The sequence below is a fragment of the Rhinoraja longicauda genome, chromosome 21 (assembly GCF_053455715.1).
Source record: "Rhinoraja longicauda isolate Sanriku21f chromosome 21, sRhiLon1.1, whole genome shotgun sequence".
NCBI lineage: Eukaryota > Metazoa > Chordata > Chondrichthyes > Rajiformes > Arhynchobatidae > Rhinoraja > Rhinoraja longicauda.
In genome coordinates, this window is record NC_135973.1 from 34,301,220 (window position 1) to 34,321,293 (window position 20,074).

The window sequence follows — 20,074 nt, forward strand, 5'->3', positions numbered from 1 at the left end:
GCCATTTTCTCGAGGCAGCACCTCATGTCAATATTTTCCATGGGTGGGATAGCTGAGCTTGAGATGCACCAGGCTGAGACCACCATTCTCTGCAGCCTCTTGCATTCCTGTGCATGCAGTCGCCATGCCAGGCCATGATGCCACCAGTCAGGATACTTTCTACAGTGCATCTGTAAAAAAATTGTTGGAGTATTCAGAGAAATAGGGAATCTCTAAACTTCTGAGAAAGTAGAAACATTGGCACGCCTTCTTCATGATTACATCTGTGTGTTAGGCCCAGGATAGATTAGCCGAGATGATAACACCCAGGAATTTGAAGATGCCGACTCTCTCCATCCCTTACCCACTGATGAAAACTGATGCATGGTCCCCCAACTTACACTTTCTGAAATTAAAGATACTTTCTTGATCTTGTCGATATTGAGCAAGAAATTGTCATTGCAACATCACCCAACGAGGTCTTCCAACCAGGGCCGTCTTTACAGCATTATGGGCCCCGGGCAAAGCAGTGTACTGGGGCCCCTACAACAACTACTCACAGGAATAAAAATGTAAATGGTCGATAAAATTAAACATATAAGCTCGTGGGGCCCCGGGCAAGTGCCCATCAGGCCCATGCGTTAAGACGGCCCTGCTTCCAACTCCTTGCACACAGATGATTCATCATCACTGATGATTCAGCCAACTACAGTGGTATTGTGAATTTATACATGGCACTGGTGCTGTGCTTAGCCACACTGTGGTGGATATAAAGACAGTGGAGCAGGGGGCTAGGCATGCCGCTTTAAGGTGCATCACTGTTGATAGTCAGAGGAGGAGATATCTGAGTCTGAAGAAATGTCTCGACCCGAAACGTCACCTATTCCTTCTCTCCCGAGATGCTGCCTGACCCGCTGAGTTACTGCAGCATTTTGTGTCTACCTTCGAGGAGGAGATATCGTTACTGATCTGCATTCATTGAGGTCTGTTGATGAGGAAGTTGCAAAGGGAGCTACGTAGGCCCAGGTCTTGGAGCTCGGCGATGAGCTTGGTATGATAGCATTGAATGCCGAGCTGTAGTTGATGAACATCAGCCTGACGAGCCTGTTATAAGATAGTCCAGAGGAGAAAGGAGAGGGTGTGAGATGGAATCTGCTGTTACCCAGTTGTGACAATAGGCAAATTGAAATGGATTTGGGTCATTTCTGAAGTAGGAGTTGATTGGCATTCTAACCAACCGCTCAAAGCACTCCATTACGGAGGATGTAAATGCCACCGTCATTCAGGTAGATCACCGTGCTCGTCTTGGGCACCACAATGAAAGATGCCCCTTTGAAGCGCATGGGAATTGCAGATCGTAGAAGTGGGAGGTGGAGGATGTCCTTGAGTACCCCAGGTGGTTTGTGCACACAGGTCTTCAGCACTCGGCCAGGTGCACTGTGTGGCCCACACCCTTTTTTGAAGGATATCGTGACTTCAAGTACTTTTAAGTACAATAAAATATACAATGAGGAACGCAAAATGACGCAAAGATTGTCATGTAATCTGAAGTAATAAAACAAAAGATAAAGTGCAATAACGGAATATCCAAACAAGGTAGAGTTAAGAGACTGGTGGTCATATTGAATCTACTCTGAGCTTTACTGGTTGGGATTTGTAAGCCTGAAGAGGTGCCCAGCGGTATCTCAGCAGCCAACCCTCATGTTTGCTGGCAGGTTGAATGAGGAAAAATGATGGGTCGGAAATTATGACCGATGGCGTACAATAAAGGCATTGTGGTAGCTTTCCTGAATCTTGGGCTCTGCTTTGAGGTTGTACGCTATCTCGATGTGGGAGAACTTGACCCTTCACAAATACTCCTCTATGATGATAGTGGGTGCTGATTACCAGTTGCGTGCATTCAGTCAAGGCCCACACCGGTGGAAAGCCAGACATGAAAGGCACACATTTCATCGTCCAGCCATTTTGATTGTCTTCTCCGCAGGTGAAGTGAACATAATTGGCAATTCTGACCAGGCAACAGATTCGGCGGATGTCCTACTTATTTTTGGGAATGAAAGTTTCAAAATGTAAAGAGTGAATTCTAAGCAAAAGCCTTTCCTATCAGTAGGTGAGAAAGCACTTGGGTGTACTGAGCATTTGCTGCAGTGCTTGCACAAGTTTTAATCAGCTGCTGTCTTCTCATCTCACTTACACTGTTGAGTCTCAGGAAGCTCGGAAAACCTGTGGGTTAAACTTAAAACTGTTGAATTATCGTTCCAATTAAGCAGTTAACACTTGCAAAGGGGCTGGTGGAACCTGCCAAATGCTGCCAAAATTCAGTGGGCTAGAACCAGCTTCCTGAGGTATTTTTGTTGCTTTAATCCATCCTCCCTACCTTGAAGACACAAAATGATGGAGTAACTCAGAGGATCAGGCAGCATTCCTGGAGGATAGACACAAAATGATGGAGTAACTCAGAGGATCAGGCAACATTCCGGGAGGATAGACACAAAATGCTGGAGTAATTCAGCAGATCAGGCAGCATTCCTGGAGGATGGACACAAAATGCTGGAGTAATTCAGCGGGAGAGGCAGCATTTCTGGAGAGAAGGAATGGGTGGCATTTCCAGTGGAGATCCTTCTTCAGACTGAGAAGGGAGAGGGAAACCAGAGATACGTGGAAGGCTCAGGTGTGAAAATGACAGATCAAAGCAGATGTTGATCAAGGAAATGTAAAATGGTTCATTGTTGGCTGAAGGGAAGGTGACAACGGGGCACACCATCAGAAAAATTATTCAGGAGGACGGTGAAACTAGTTGGAGAACCAGGGTGAGGGAACCAGTTCTCTGAAGGATCTCGACCCAAAACATCACCCATTCCGTCTCTCCAGAGATGCTGCCTGTCCCGCTGAGTTACTCCAGCATTTTGTGTCTACCTTTGGTGGAAACCAGCATCTGCAGTTCCATCCTACACATTTTATTCAGGTTACAACTTCAAACTTGCGATCCTTTCTGCCCATAATAATAATAATATTCATTTTGTTGTCGTTGCAACAAGTGCAACGAAATTAAAAAATAGCAATCCTGACGGTGCGTAAAAAACATATATGCAATAAATGCAAAACAAATAAATACCAATATATTAAATACAAAAGTTTTAACAGTGTGACCTATTGCAGAAAGTAGTGTTCAGTTCTCGTATGGCCCTGGGGTAAAAACTGTTCTTGAGTCTGTTTGTTCGGGATTTGATCGACCTGAAACGTCGACCAGAGGGCAGAAGAACAAACAGACGGTGGCCGGGGTGGGATGGGTCTTTTATTATTTTTCCTGCTCTACTGAGGCAGCGCAGGCTGAACAGGTGCTCCAGGGAGGGCAGTGAGCAGCCGATGATCTTCTGGGCCGTCGTGATGACCCTCTGAAGGGCCTTCCTGTCCTTTTCTGAGCAGCTGGCATACCATGTGGTTATACAGTATGCCAGCACACTCTCGATGGAGCAGCGATAGAAGGACATCATGAGCTTCTCCTGCAGGTTGGTCTTCCTGAAGATACTCAGGAAGTGGAGTCTCTGCTGTGCCTTCTTCACTGTGGTAATGGTGTTGGTAGACCAGGTAAGATCCTCTGCGATGTGCATACCCAGGAACCTGAAAGCGGGTACCCTTTCCACACAGACCCCATTGATGTAGAGTGGGTCGTGTTCTGCACTGGTTTTCCTGTAGTCTATTATAAGTTCCTTTGTTTTGGAGGAGTTCAGGACAAGATTGTTCACTGAACACCATGCTGCCAACCTTTGGATTTCATCCCTGTAGGCTGTCTCATCTCCTCCTGAGATGTGTCCAACCACAGTCGTGTCATCCGCGAACTTGATGATGGTGTTGGTGGGATGGGTGGGGGCGCAGTCGTGAGTGTAGAGGGAGTAAAGGATGGGGCTCAACACACAGCCCTGTGTAATGGTGGAGGAGAGGTGAGGGCCTATTTTGACGGTCTGGGGGCGGTTGGTCAGGAAGTCCTTGATCCATTGGCAGATGGTTTGGGAAAATCCAAGGTCAGAAAGTTTGGTAACCAGTCTGCTCGGGGTGACTGTGTTAAAGGCAGAGCTGAAGTCTAGGAAGAGCATCCTCACATAGCTCCCCTGGTGTTCAAGATGGGTCAGTGCAGTGTGAAGTGCAGTGGCGATGGCATCCCCTGTAGACCTATTTGCTCTGTAGGCAAACTGGTATGGGTCGAAGGTGGGTGGGAGGCTGGCTTTGATGTGCTGCAGGACCAGCCTCTCGAAGCACTTTGTGATGACCGGTGTGAGAGCTACCGGACGGTAGTCGTTAAGGCCGCTGATGACAGACTTTTTCGGCAGTGGGATGATTGTGGCGGACTTCAGGCAGGGGGGGATGGTGGATTTTAAAAGGGACAGGTTTAAGATTTTTGTGAAGACCTCAGATAATTGGTCTGCACATTCCTTCAGCACTCTTCCCGTCACACCATCGGGGCCTGCAGCTTTCCTGGGATTCACTGCTCTGAGCACGCGTTTAACATCATTCTCCTGCACAGTGAAGATGTGGTTGTCAGGTGCTGGAGAGGGTGTTATGTCTGCCACTGCAGCTTTCACCTCGAAACGAGCAAAGAAACAGTTAAGTTCCTCTGCCAGTGAGGCGTCGCCGTCGGCAGTCGTGCGGTTGCTGGTCTTGTAGTTGGTGATGTGCTGGATGCCTTGCCATACCCGCCGTGGGTCATTGTTGGTGAAGTGGTCCTCAATCTTCCTCTTGTAGGACGCTTTGACATCCTTGATGCCTCTCTTCAGGTTGGTTCTAGCAGCACTGTATAGAGCTCTATCACTAGACCTGAAGGCGGTGTTACGGTCCTTGAGGAGAGACCTGACATCCTTCGTCATCCAGGGCTTCTGATTGGGATACAACCGGATACGTTTGTCGACGGTGACATTGTCAACACAGTTTTGGATGTAGCAGAGTACAGCTGATGTGTACTCCTCCAAGTCCTGATCCTCAAAAATATCCCAGTTGGTCCTTTCGAAGCAATCCTGCAGCTGCGAGGAAGCTCCTTCAGGCCATGTCTTAACAGTCTTTATGGTGACTGGAGCTTTCCTCCTGAGTGGGGTGTATGCTGGAGTTAAGAATATGGACAGGTGATCTGACTGCCCTAGGTGTGGTAGTGGTGCTGACCTAAAACCCTTCTTAATGTTAGAATAAACCTTGTCTAGTGTGTTTTTTCCCCTGGTAGTACATCTTAAATGTTGTTCAAATTTCGGGAGAACTGTCTTTAAGTCTACATGGTTAAAGTTCCCGGCTATGATGTGGGCTGCTTCTGTATATGTGCTCTGTTGTGAGTTTATTGCACCGTGCAGGTAGCCTAAAGCTGTGCTAGCGTTAGCATTTGGTGGGATGTAGACTGCTGTTACTATAACCACTGTAAATTCACGAGGAAGGTAAAAAGGCCTGCATTTAACTGTCAGGAACTCCAGATCAGGAGAACAGTAGCTATCCATGATTTGGATGTTAGTGCACCAGTTGTTGTGCACGTAAATGCATAACCCCCCCCCCCCCCCCCTTGCTCTTACCGGAGTCGATGTTTCTATCCCAGCGAAACGCTGTACGCCCGGCTAGCTCAATGGCTCCGTCCGGGATAAGTGGATGAAGTCATGTCTCTGTTACTAAGAGAATACAACAGTCCTTAACGAGTTTGGGTTGCTGATATTCGTAGTTTTAATTCGTCCATTTTGTTGATGATGGATCTGGCGTTGGTGAGAAACATGCTTGGTAACGGTGGTTTGTGTGGCTGTCTCTTTAGCTTGGCAAGTATACCGGACCGGCATCCTCGCTTTTGCTTCCTGTCTCTCCTCCGCCTGCGACGCCTGTTCGCACCGACAACTATCCACGAAGAGCCCGGTGTCCTGGCTATCTCCTCCGGTATATTTCGTGGGTGTGGAAATTCGTTCGTAAGGTCCCGATTGCACTGGAATCCTATGATCAGAAGATCCTTACGGTTATAAGTATTTGCGTGATTAAAATTGACTAACAGACATAACACACATAACAGACATAACACACATAAAGAGCACCGAAAGGGAGAGCTGTGAGCCGCTGCGTCTGTGCGCGCCGCCATTTTCTTGACTCTGGTCACTGTTGCAATTTACGCTCCACATATCCCCCCTCCCTCCCCATCACAAAGTGCTTCTATTTCTATCTCCCTCATGTGGCTATATCTGTGGCCATTGTTGTGACTACCTCATGGGGCAGTAAGTTTTACTTTATTACCCAGCAGCTAAACAATAGAAAACCAAACCAAAATTGGGTTCTAATGAAAGGGCTACAACCCAAAATTGTTAACTGTGTAAGATCATGAGGGGAATAGACTGGGTGAATGCACAGAGTCTTTTACGCAGAGTAGGGGAATTAAAATCCAGAGGACATAGTTTTAAGGTGGAGGGAGAAAGAATTAATAGGCACCTGAGGGGGCAATTTTTTTTACACAAAGATTAGTAGGTATATCGAACGAGCTGCCGGAGGAGGTAGTTGAGAGAGATTACTCTCACGATGTTTAAGAAACATTTAGATAGGTACATAGCTATGATAGGTTTAGAGGGATAAGGTCCAAACGCAGGTGGAATTAGTGTAGATGGGGCCAATTTAGAACAGAATACAATGTCCTGAGGATGGATTGGACAGGTTTGGAGGGGTATTGTCCAAACACAGACAGGAGGGACTAGTGTAGCTGGGACATGTTGGCCGGTGTGGGCAAGTTATGCCAAAGGGCTTGTTTCCACCCCGTATCACTCTATGTCTCTGTTGTTTGGCTTGGGCAAGTTGTGCCAAAGGGCTTGTTTCCACGCTGTTTGACTCTCTGACTGTGTTTTGCTCTCCAGCTGCCACCTGACCTGCTGAGCATTCTCCAACTTATTTCCTCATTCTTACCATACCATGCAAATAGGCTGCTTGTGTAATCCGGGTGTAGTTTGTGCTTTGTGTGTTGTCTGAGTCCATGAGCCTGTGATGTTGCTACAAGCAAGATTTGTGTCTGTACCTCACTACAGTTGTTGCATTGGACAATAATCTTGACGACTTGGCTCCTGAATTTTCATTGGACTTATTAGTGATTATTTTACTTTGATGAACTTTAGTTTTGGACACCCTGCAACAGGAAATATATCATATCATATCATATATCTACAGCCGGAAACAGGCCTTTTCGGCCCTCCAAGTCCGTGCCGCCCAGTGATCCCCTTACATTAACACTATCCTACACCCACTAGGGACAATTTTTACATTTACCCAGCCAATTAACCTACATACCTGTACATCTTTGGAGTGTGGGAGGAAACCGAAGATCTCGGAGAAAACCCACGCAGGTCACGGGGAGAACGTACAAACTCCTTACAGTGCAGCACCCGTAGTCAGGATCGAACCTGAGTCTCCGGCGCTGCATTCGCTGTAAAGCAGCAACTCTACCGCTGCGCTACCGATCTGATCTGATCGGGCCATTTGCCCCGATATGTCTGTATCTGTTCTTCGAAGGACTATCGAATTAGTTCCTTTCTTCCCAATTAGCTCTGCATTTCTTTTTCTTTTTCAGTATCTGTCCAATTCGAACATCACTATCAAATCTGCTTTTTGGGCGGCACGGTGGCACAGCGGTAGAGTTGCTGCCTTATAGTGCCAGAGACCCGAGTTCGATTCCGACTACGGGTGCTGCCTGCATGGAGTTTGTACGTTCTCCCTGTGACCTGCGTGGGTCTTCTCCAAGATCTTTGGTTTCCTCCCACACTCCAAAGACGTACAGGTTAATTGGCTTGGAAAAATGTTAAATGTCCCTAGTGTGTGTAGGATAGTGTTAATGTGTGGGGATCGCTGGTCGGTGCGGACTCGGTGGGCCGAAGGGCCTGTTTCCGCGCTGTATCTCTAAACTAAACTAAACTAAACTAACCCACCCTTTCATAACAAATTTGTGTATAAACAATAATTCCTTTTATCTTTCTCTGACATCTTTGTCAATTACACCATACCTGTGTCCTCAGTCTGACTGATACTGATCCGATAACCACACCTCATTAACTTGGCAAGAACACTTCAAAGGAATAGTTTTTTTTGACAGATTGGTTAAGATATCATATGTCCCAGCAGAAATAGTGGTGAAAGAAAACTCCATGACTGCTTTTAAGAAAGCCGTAGCTAACTGATAAAAATATAGCATGAATACTGTGCCTCTCAGGATTTTAGGCGAAACACATGATGGTCAAAAGACTACTTTTTGAACAGCTACAGAAACAAACAAGTGATGATTATGGCTGCCCTCTCACCCCAGTCTGTTCAGTTGCCTTTTCTTATATCATTTTATCCTTTAAAACCATTGGTGAACATAAATCTATGTCAAAAATCAAAAACTCACTTTAGAATAACATGCTTTCTCTTTTTCTCAGTTCAGATTTCAATGATAAGCATGGAAACAGGCCCTTCTATCCACCGAGTCCATGCCGACCATCAAGCAAGCGTTCAATAGACAATAGACAATTGACAATAGGTGCAGGAGTAGGCCATTTGGCAGTTCGAGCCAGCACCACCATTCAATGTGATCATGGCTGATCATTCACAATCAGTACCCCGTTCCTGCCTTCTCCCCATACCCCCTGACTCCGCTATCTTTAAGAGCTCTATCTATCTCTTGAAAGCATCCAGAGAATTGGCCCCCACTGCCTTCTGAGGCAGAGAATTCCACAGATTTACAACTCTCTGACTGAAAACGTTTTTCCTCATCTCTGATCTAAATGGCCTACCCCTTATTCTGAAACTGTGGCCCCTGGTTCTGGACTCCCCCAACATTGGGAACAGAACCAGAAACATTAAAACATTCCTGCCTCTAATGTGTCCAATCCCTTAATAATCTTATATGTTTCAATAAGATCCCCTCTCATCCTTCTAAATCCCAGCGTATACAAGTCTAGTCGCTCCAGTCTTTCAAAATAGGACAGTCCCGCCATTCCGGGAATTAACCTAGTGAACCTACGCTGCACGCCCTCAATAGCATGAATATCCTTCCTCAAATTTGGAGACCAAAACTGCACACAGTACTCCAGGTGCGGTCTCACTAGGGCCCTGTACAACTGCAGAAGGACCTCTTTGCTCCCATACTCAACTCCTCTTGTCATAAAGGCCAACATGCCATTAGCTTTCTTCACTGCCTGCTGTACCTGCATGCTAACTTTAAGTGACTGATGAACAAGGACACCCAGATCTCTTTGTACTTCCCCACGAGTTCCATGTTATCCTACTTTCCATGGCCCTCCCTACACACGAGTGGCACTGTATAAAGAGCAATTAAACTACAAACCCGCAGTCTTTGGGGTGTGGGAGGAAACCGAAGCACCCAGAGGAAACCCATATGGTCACAGTGAGAACTTGCGAAATCCACACAGACAGCACCCAAAGTCAGGATCAAATCCGGGTCTCTGGCACTGTGAGGCAGCAGCTCTACCAGCTGTGCCACTGTGCTGCCCAAATGTTCTTATGAACAGTCTTTGATCTAAAATGTGAACTGTTTCTCTGTTTTCTGACCCGTTGAGTTTGTCCACCATTTTCTGCTTTAATTTCAAAATTCCATTCATCTCAGATTTAAAATTAATATTCCATATTTTCTAACAACAAAATAATCAAGTGTCTTTTGTGGAAGAATTGCAATTTTCTTTTGACAAAAGGTTATCGGCCTGAAATGTTGCTTACGATTCTCTGACCAGTTGACTATTTCTCATATTTTCTATTTTTATTTCAGATTTCCAGCATCTTTTCCTTTTAATTTTTTTCTGGGATGTTTTAAGCAAAGCCAATTGAAAAATAACAAAGCTCCCAATATGGAATTTGCTGAAGTTACATTGCGGATGGGATGTTTTGACATGATCTGTTTTCTCAATTGTACAACACCAGCACAGAAAATATCTATATTTTTTGTCACAAACGATTTACTGTAGACATCTGTTTCAACACTCCATATCCAGAAATCAGTTTTTCTTCCAAGATTTTCTGTCTACAGTACAGTTCCTAACAGTTATTACTCATCAAAACAAAATCAGTGAGCATACTGAGAATTCACAACCTGATTGCAGTTTTGCTTTTTATAAAATGTAGCAATTTTCTTCACTTGCCATAGGTGGCAGTGGACTAATTGACAGTACTCTAAATTAAAACTTTTTTCAAGAGGCTAACATGAAAGCAAAATAAGCTGTTCAAAACCCAATGAGATCATGTTGATCTTTTACCTCTGAATTACTTACCTGCACTAACCTCAAGTTTCTTAACATCTATAAATCTATTTATCTCTCTCCCTCTCGAATACTGTTTTTGGGTAGAGAACTACAAAGATTCACCATCCCATATGAAGAAATTTCTTCTTATCTCAAGCGTTACAAGTCAACTACATTCCCATTCAGAATTTCTCGTTCGCAAAAGCTCCTGAGAGTAAGGGCGGCACGGTGGCGCAGTGGTGGAGTTGCTGCCTTACAGCATCAGTGACTCTGGTTTGATCCAGATACTGTCTGTACGGAGTTTGTACGTTCTCCCCCTGACCTGCGTGGGTTTTCTCTGATATCTTGGGTTTCCTCCCACACTCCAAAGACGTACAGGTTTGTAGTTTAATTGGCTTGGTATGAATGTAAAGTTGTCCCTAGTGTGTGTAGGATAGAGTTAATGTGTGAGGACTGCTGGTCAGCGCGGGTTCGGTGGGCCGAAGGGGCTGTTTCTGCACTGTACCTCTAAACTAAACTAAAAAACTAAACCTTTGATTAGTACAGATGTCAGAGGGTATGGGGAGAAGGCAGGAAAATGGGGTTGGGAAGGAGAGTTAGATCAGCCATGATTGAATGGCAGAGTAGACTTGATAGGCCGAATGGCCTAATTCTGCCCCTATCACTTATGACCTCATGATCTTATGATCTTTAGACTGATGAAGTCAGAGGGCCATAAATTGTGTAGCACAGAAACAGGCCTCTCGGCCCAACTTATCCATGCTGACCAAGATGCCCCATCTAAGCTAGTCCTATTTGCCTACATTTGGCCCATATCCCTCCAAACCTTTCCAATCCATTAACTTGTGCAAGTGTCTTTCAAATGCTATTGTACCTGCTTCAACGACCTAATTTGGCACTTGATTTGAGTGTGATTTACCTTCAATGAGAAACGAGATGGTCCTGGCCAGCCATTGTTCATTGAGGTCCATGAATTGTGGGCAGCAGGAAGGGCCGGCTGTTTCCCCCATTTTCTATCCGTTAAATACAAAACAAATCCTATGGAAGAGTTTTTGTTTAATAGCTCCTCCAATTAGAAACAAACATTGTTAAAAATGAAAATGCAATTGACACCATTTGGATATTTTTCCTTCAGCAGTAAAATGCTTTTTATGGTTTTCGATGGTCGGGGAAGGGCAAAGATGAGGGAAGATCAGCAGGGGACCTCTCCACAGTATTCCCTCGGCTAGGACATTTTCAACACATTCAGAGATCAGCAACTTGTGTGGAGGGATTAGGTTAAGATCTGCTGATTTTAAAAAAATGTTGAAATGGAGTTCATTTTATATATATGTATGAATATATATATGTATATATGTACATATATCTCTAAACTAAACACACACACATAAATATAGATCCTCTCCCCCTCCCATTATCTTTGTTTGTCTGATGCTTCTACCAACCAGGTACCGGTCTTTGTTTTGCCCCTCCCTCTTACTTCTATATGCAATCTTCCCTCTGCACTCTCAGTCCTGGTGCAAGGTTGCGACTCAAAACACGACCATCCCTTTGCTTCCACAGATGCTGCCTAACCCACTGAGTCCTAGGGGCGGCACAGTGGTGCAGTGGTAGAGCTGCTGCCTTACATCGCCAGGGACCCGGGTTTAATCCCGACTATGGGTGCTGTCTGTACGGAGTTTGTACGTTCTCCCCGTGACCTGCGTAGGTTTTCTCCGGGATCTCCGGTTTCCTCCCACACTCCAAAGATGTACAGATTTGTAGGTTAATTGGCTTGATGTGATTGTAAATTGTCCCTCGTGTGTGTCGTGAGCTAATTTACTGAGGTCACTGGTCGGTGCAGACTCGGTGGGCTGAAGGACCTGTTTCCACGCTGTAACTCTAAACTAAACACTTGTGCCTACATAACACTGGCAGTAATGTACTATATATTGGTAAATATGACAGAATACAATAGGTATTAAACATGTACTGAGTGTTAACATTGGTGAAATTAATTGTGAATTGCAACCAAACTCAAAGCTGAAACCAGATTAATTGGTGGTTGGCTCCAATGTCTACGCAACTCTGTCTAAGTTGGTGTTGCTAACTTGAAAGTCCAACTTGGTGTTGTCATGTTGCATAGTGAACCGGTTTGCAACCTTTATTTTATGAGATCGCAGAGATTTCATTGAACCATTTAAGTCCACTGCATTTGGCAGTCTCCCACAGCTTGATTTTTGCCATGCACTCCCTGCAGCCTGCGTTCAATAGTTCTTTATTGTCACATACACCAATGAGCCAAAACATTATGACCACTGACAGGTGAAGTGAATAATATTGATTATCTTGTTACAATGGCACCTGTCAAGAGGTGGGATATATTTGGCAGCAAGTGAATAGTCAGTTCTTGAAGTTGATGTGTTGGATGCAGGAGAAATTGGCAGGAGTAAAGACCTGAGCGACTTTGACAAGGGCCAAATTGTTATGGCCAGACGACTGGGTCAGAGCATCTCTGAAACGGCAAGGTTTTTTTAGATTTAGATATACAGCGTGGAAACAGGCCCTTCGGCCCACCGAGTCCGCGCCGCCCAGCGATCCCCGCACATTAACACTATCCTACACACACTAGGGACAGTTTTTACATTTACCCAGTCAATTAACCTACATACCTGTACGTCTTTGGAGTGTGGGAGGAAACCGAAGATCTCGGAGAAAACCCACGCAGGTCACGGGGAGAACGTACAAACTCCGTACAGACAGCGCCCGTAGTCAGGATCGAACCTGAGTCTCCGGTGCTGCATTCGCTGTAAGGCAGCAACTCTACCGCTGTGCCACCGTGCCGCCCGCACGTGGGGTGCTCCCGGTCAGCAGTGGTGAGTACCTACCGACAGTGATCCGAGGAGGGACAAACCACAAACCGGCGACAGGGTGTTGGGCGCCCAAGGCTCATCTATGCGCGAGGGCAACGAAGGCGATCCCGTCTGGTCCGAACCGACAGAAGGTCTACTGTGGCACAAGTCACAGAAAACTTTAATGGTGGTCACAGGAGGAATGTGTCACAATGCATAGTGCATTGCACCCTGCTGCGTATGGGGCTGCACATGGAGGACCAACAGCATATTAGGTAGGTGGTCATAATGTTTTGGCTCATCAGGTCATAATGTTTTGGCTCATCAGGTCATAATGTTTTGGCTCATCAGGTCATAATGTTTTGGCTGATCGGTGTATGCACAGCCCAGTGAAATTCTTTTGCACAATCACAAATGCACACTCGCCATGAATTGGCGCTGAATAAAAGGAAAAAAACCCAGAAAACATAAACAGTCCAAAGTCCAGTCCACTTTTAGTCTGGGGAAATCATGGAGTGCCTTCCCAGTCCAGGCAAACGGCGTTGAATAATGATTACACGATCATTCTTGTGGTCCCATTCAGCTCCTGGCACTTTATGCTGTATCTGAACGGTGTGTTATAGGATCGCAGGTACCAATATATACAGGGGGCACTTCAACCACTGAAGCTGGAGTTAGAAAGTCGGTTGAATTGCGAACTCTGTAGCAATAGCGCTTGGAAATGCAAACAGCTTGGGTTAACTTAAGGTAAATTTATTGAGCAAACCTATAGTCCTAGGTGGTGCAGCAGTAGAGTTGCTGCCTTACAGCGCCAGAGACCCGGGTTCGATCCTGACTACAGGTGCTGTCTGTACGGAGATTGTTCGTTCTCCCCGTGACCTGCATGGGTTTTCTTCGAGATCTTCGGTTTCCTCCCACACTCCAAAACCATACAGGTATGTAGGTTAATTGGCTTGGTGTAAATTAAAATTGTCCCCAGTGTGTGCAGGATAGTGTTAGCGTGCGGGGATCGTTGGTTGGTGCGGACTCTGTGGGCCGAAGGGCCTGATTCCGCTCTGTATCTCTAAACTAAACTCATTGCACCATATAATTTCTAGTTATGTATAGCTTTGGAATAGGGCATCTCACTGGCCAGTTCCCTTGAAATATTCATCCACCTGCATCGTCTTTCTCAGGTAAAATTCACATCCTATCACATGCATTTTTTCCAAATACATCAGCCACACCTAACAATGGGCAACCGAATGGAACAGGACATGGTGCAGCTGTGTGCTGGCTCCAGTGAGGAGGTTGCATTCTGACCTGTGTTGGGGTCGGTGCGGTTTGCATGGTCTTGCTTCGATGCATGGGTGGCTCCTAGGTAGGCTTCTTTCCCACCATGTCCCAAATACTGCACAAGGTCTGAAGAGGAGTCTTGACCCGAAAAGCCACCCATTCCTTCTCTCCAGAGATGCTGCCTGTCCCGCTGAGTTACTCCAGCATTTTGCGTCTATCTTTGGTTTAAACCAGCATCTGCAGTTCCTTCCTACACCTACTGTACATGCTCCCTGTGAGCTTCATGGCTAAACATAACCTATTCCCTTTCTCCAGAGATGCTGTCTGACCCGCTAAGGTACTCCACCTTTTTGAGTCTATCTTCAGTTTAAACCAGCATCTGCAGTTCCTTACTACACATGGGATTGATGGGATTAATCTAAGAGTGTACGTAGAACAGATGGCCCAATGGCCTTGTGCGGATTAAGGAAATTTGAAACAAGCTTTCATCAGCCATGATCACATTGAATGGCAGTGCTGGCTCGAAGGGCCGAATGGCCTACTCCTGCACCTATTGTCTATTATCACCTTATCATAGTCAACAAAACCACTACTTATGTCATTTTATCTTCACCTTATCACAGGCATTCCATCCAAAACGCTGCATCTTAAAATATATTCAATTTCTAACCTCATAGCTTTGACTTCTTCTTTCGTATGTCAACTACAACAATCAAAAGTGGCAATTGGTACTTCAGAGTACTGTAGTTGACGCTTTGCTGCAAATTTTGCCAGTTCTGTAGACCTACCCAGGGTGGACGACGAGGACGTAAGGCAGCTCCCACCCCATAGCGTTGACTGGTCATTGGTCTGAAATATACCTCTGGTTTTCTCATCACAGGTAGACTCCATCGCATGGTCTACAAAGCTTTTCCAGCATTTTGGTTTTAATTCAGATTAACAGCATCTGAAATGTTTTCCTTTTCGAAATGAATTGTCAAATTAATGGACATTTTGTTGTTATACTAATCAGAGTTGAGTAAAGTATCAGACATATGAGATACACTGTATTTTCATTCTACGCTAAACTCTTTTATTGCGATCCTACTATTTCCTCTCATCAAATGGTGCAATTAGGGTTGCCAACTTCCTCACTCCCAAATACGGGACAAAGGGTGAGGTCACCGCCCCGCGTCCCACGTGATCTCACCCAGCCAGCGGCCACGTGCTCCCACTCCACCAATGGCGGCCACCCGGGCAGCCACCATTGGTGGAGCGGGAGCACGTGGCCGCTGGCTGGGTAAGGTCATGTGGGGCGATGACATCACCCTTTGTCCCTTATTTGGGAGTGAGGAAGTTGGCAACCCTACTAATACGGGACAAGGGCGTTCACGTATGGGACAAACCAATTTAGCCCAAAATACGGGATGTTCCGGCTAATACGGCACAGTTGGCAACCCTAGGTGCAATACATTCGACGATCTTACAAAATGTGTAGGAAGGAACTGCAGATGCTGGTTCTAACCGAAGATTGATGCAAAATGCTGGAGTAACTCAGTGGGACAGGCAGCATCCCTGGAGAGAAGGAATGGGTGACGTTTCGGATTGAGACCCTGCTTCAGACTAGTTTCCCTCTCCCCTGACTCTCAGTCTGAAGAAGTCAGTTTTCTTGACCCGAAACGTCACCCACTCCTTCTCTGCAGAGATGCTGCCTGACCCACTGAGTTACTCCAGCGTTTTGTGTCTATCAACGATCTTACAAATAGTTTCTGATTCCAGGCCATTTGTAATGGCCTGATGGAGGATTCTTTTGCCTCCACAGATTTTGCTTGACCCACTGAGTTCCTTCAGCAGATGATTTTTCTTTGCTGACTTAAAATGTTAATTACAATAACCAGTTGATCTGGCTCTGAAACCCAAAGTGATCCAGTAATTCAGAAATAATTTAAATTAATCATAATTGTCTGCAAGACCCATTTTATGCATAGAACACACTGTGTCATATAATTTCTAGTTATATATAGCTTTGGAAAGGGCTTCTCACTGGATGCAATTAATGGGTCAGGCAGCACCCGTGGAGGGAAATGAACATTTCAATTCTTCATCGAGACTGGATCGAAACATCAAACAGCAGCCTAGAGGAAGAGTCTGATAGTCAGTCCACCCAAGATTGAAACGTGGACTCTCCATTTCCCTGCATAGGCCTGACCCGCTTGAGTTCTTCCAGCAGCTCACCTTTATGTGTGGCTACAAATTGTAGCATTTTGTGCCTATCGTCAATCGTTTCTTATCTTTCGTTTCATAATTTTAAATCTCTCAGTTGTTTTGAAGCAGTACCAGGCTACTTCTTTCAATGTATTCAAAACAAATATTTGACTGAAAATTTAAGAAATTAGGGCACAAGGTCAAATATAACAGTTTACATAAAAAGATACTTGTCCTTAATTACATAAAAATAAACGAGATCTATAAAACTGATAATGACGGAAAATGTGTCGTTTCATTTTTGCAAAAGGCAGTTATAAATCAATTTGAACGTTGTTCGCTCCCATTGGCAAACAGAAGAACGTGCCGTGTTTCCCGCACATTTGGATGAAGGAAAGGATCACCTTGTTGGAGAAAGCAGTTCAATCAAAAGCCAAACAATCGAGTTGCGAGCTGCGCCCTGTCCTCGCCCTCGCCCTCGCCCTGTCCTCGCCCTGCCCTGTCCTCGGCCGCCCTCCGTAGGGCCAAGTGGGAACACGACTTGCATCGAGCTGGCTTTTTTTTGTGCTGCGATTTACCGGAGAATGCTCGCCATGGCTGCAGAATGCAAAATGCCCATGTTTCTTAAAGCCCAGCGCCGAGGCTACGAGGGATTTAGCGAAGGTACGGCGCTAGGCAACCCCGGGGCCGCTCTCCGTGACTCCCCTCCCCTCCCCTCCCCTCCCCGGAGACAGACACAAAGTGCTGCAGCAACTCAGCGGGGGCCAGCAGCGCCTCTGCTCTGGGGTTGAAGGAATGGGTGTCGTTTCCGGGTTGAGACCCTTCTTCAGTCTACATTTGGTGCCTTTCTTCGGCAGTTGCGGCAGCACTTTGTGTCTGTCCCTGGTGTAAAGGCAAGCAGCCTCTGCAGTTCCTTCCTCCTGCCCTGCCCGGGCTCTCCCCCCCCCCCCCCGCCGCATGGGGCAGGTCTGGGCCCGCGCTCTGGAACCTTCTGGGACTCCCGGCCCGCGTTCGGGAACCTTCCCCGAGCCGAGCTCTGGAACCCTCCACGGGACCCCCGGGCCGCGTTCTAGAACCCTCCACGAGATTCCCCGGGCCGCGCGCTGGAATCTTTCCCGGGCCGCGTTCTAGAACCCTCCACGAGACTCACAGGCCGCGCTCTGGAACCTTCCGCGGGGCTCCCCGAGCCGCTCTCTGGAACCTTCCCCGGGACGTGGCCTCTTCGCCGGGTACTACTTGCACCACGTGGACAAAGGTGAGGGCACCACCACCACACCCGAGGCTTTGGGGTAACCTCGAGTTGCCATAATGAAAGTTTAAACTAAGCAGGAACGGTGATCATTTTTTTTAAATTGAGGGAGCAACCAGCTGGCCGGCCAGTCCCATCTCTAGAGCAACTTTGTGCCGTTGTATTGCAGAAACCGTGAACAAGTTTTTTGTCTTGTAGTTCATTGGCAATTCTGTGTTATTATTACTGGCCGAAGGGCCACATAGGGTAATAGAGTCGTACATTTAAAGGATGTTTATTAAATATCGTGATTTTATCTGCTGCCACCACCTCCCCTGACAGTAAGTCACAGATATCAACCACTTTCTGCGTAGAAAAAACTTTCCCCTCTGATCTCCTTTAAACCACTCCCATTGCAACTTAAACCAATGAATGCCCTCTAGCCTGGAAATAAGGACTTCTCTTAATGCAACCAGCTGTGGTGGAACATACTACACGAAAGGACAGTAAAATGGAGACACAAGGAACTCCATCCGCTGGCATCTTGAGCAAAACACACAGTGCTGAAGGAACTCAGTCTGAAGAAGGGTCTCGACCCGAAACGTCACCCATTCCTTCTCTCCTGAGATGCTGCCTGACCTGCTGAGTTACTCCAGCATTTTGTGAAGGAACTCAGCGGGTCAGGTCAGGAATGGCCACACCACGTTTCAGGTCGGGACCTTTCAGATTGATTCTGAATCAGCCCAAAGGAGGGTCTCAACCCTAAATACTGCCTTCCACTCCTCCAACCCACCACCCCAGGGGCTGCCTGACCCATTCAGTTTCTCCAGCACTTTGTGTTTTGCTCATTGTAAGGGCAGTGGATGCAAAATGTTATGTTCAACACACGAGTTAGAAAAAAAAAGCAGGACTTTTAGAAAAAGACTAATTGGATGGCTCTTTCAAAGTGCTGGCTGTTAGCTTCTTCACCTGGGATGCTGGTGATCCCTAGCGATCGCTAAATGGGAAGGTTTTCTGTCAGTCGTAGCCAACACCAGAAATTGCAGGAAAATGACTGCATATGCTGGCTCAAATCGAAGGTAGACTCAAAATGCTGGAGTAACTCAGTGGGTCAGGCACCATCTCGGGACAGAAGGAATGGGTGACGTTTTGGGTCGAGACCCTTCTTCAGACTGATGGCAGGAGAGGCGGCTGGACAAAGATAGGATGTAGTAGGAGACAGGAAGATAGTGGGAGAACTGGGAAGGGGGAGGTGGTGTGTAGGCTGCCCAAGCGAAATATGAGATGCTGTTCCTCCAATTTGTGTTGGGCCTCACTATGACAATGGAGGAGGCCCATGACAGAAAGGTCAGACTGGGAGTGGGAGGGGGAGTTGAAGTGCTGAGATCAGGTTGGTTAAAGCGGACTGAGCGAAGGTGTTGAGCGAAACGATTGCCGAGCCTGCGTTTTGGTCTTGCCGATGTAGAGAAGTTGACATCTCGAACGGCAGATACAATAGATGAGGTTGGAGGAGGTGCAGGTGAACCTCTGCCTCATCTGGAAAGACTGTTTGGGTCCTTGGATGGAGTCGAAGAGGGAGGTAAAGGAACAGGTGTTGCATCTCCTGTGGTTGCAGGGGAAAGTACCTGGGGAGGGGGTGGTTTGGGTGGGAAGGGACGAGTGGACCAGGGAGTTACGGAGGGAACGGTATCTGCGGAACACAGAAAGGGGAGGAGATGGGAAGATGTGGCCAGTAGTGGGATCCCGTTAGAGGTGACGGAAATGTTGGAGGATAACTTGTTGTATACGACGGCTGATGGGGTGGAAGGTGAGGACAAGGGGGACTCTATCCTTGTTACGTAACAAGTCTGAAGAAGGGTCTCGGCCCGAAACGTCAACCATTCCTTCTCTCCTGAGATGCTGCCTGACCCGCTGAGTTACTCCAGCATTTTGTGTCTACCGAAATTGCAGGAAGCAGCATTTCTGGACAGAACATGCAATACACCATTTCCAGTACAGACTTCCGTCATTCAACTCAAGATCACACTTCGGAGGAAGATTTATAAAAGTGGTAGAAATGCAAAATGCGGTGTTAGAAACTAAGACATCCCTGGAATGTAGAAATAGGGTTGATGCCTTTGGCTGGCATTATTGGATCACCATTTCTGGTTGTGACATTTGATAATAGGCTATGGGATTGAGAATGAATGGAGCAAGAGAATTGTTTACAGTTTAGTTTATTGTCACGTGTTCCGAGATAGAGTGAAAAGCTTTTGCCGCCTGCTATCCAGTCAGCAGAAAGACAATGCATGAATATTTGCTGCAGTTTTAGAGAAGAAACAGCAAATGTAGCAACAACTGGTTCAGAAAATACCTGAGGT

At 46.4% G+C, this 20,074-nt stretch overlaps 1 protein-coding gene across 2 annotated transcripts in view; it reads left to right on the top strand.

The window, feature by feature from the left end:
* Positions 1-16,927: 16,927 nt before the first annotated feature.
* cpped1 (calcineurin-like phosphoesterase domain containing 1) overlaps positions 16,928-20,074 on the top strand; it is a 233,636-nt gene continuing 230,489 nt past the window's right edge. The window contains exon 1 of one of the 2 annotated variants that reach the window (XM_078418303.1): positions 16,928-17,149. In XM_078418303.1, the coding sequence (XP_078274429.1) occupies positions 17,071-17,149 (79 nt within the window). In that variant the 5' untranslated portion in view covers positions 16,928-17,070. Of the gene's footprint in view, positions 17,150-17,311; positions 17,742-20,074 lie in introns of those variants that run through there. The other variant, XM_078418304.1, reaches the window with a different exon arrangement.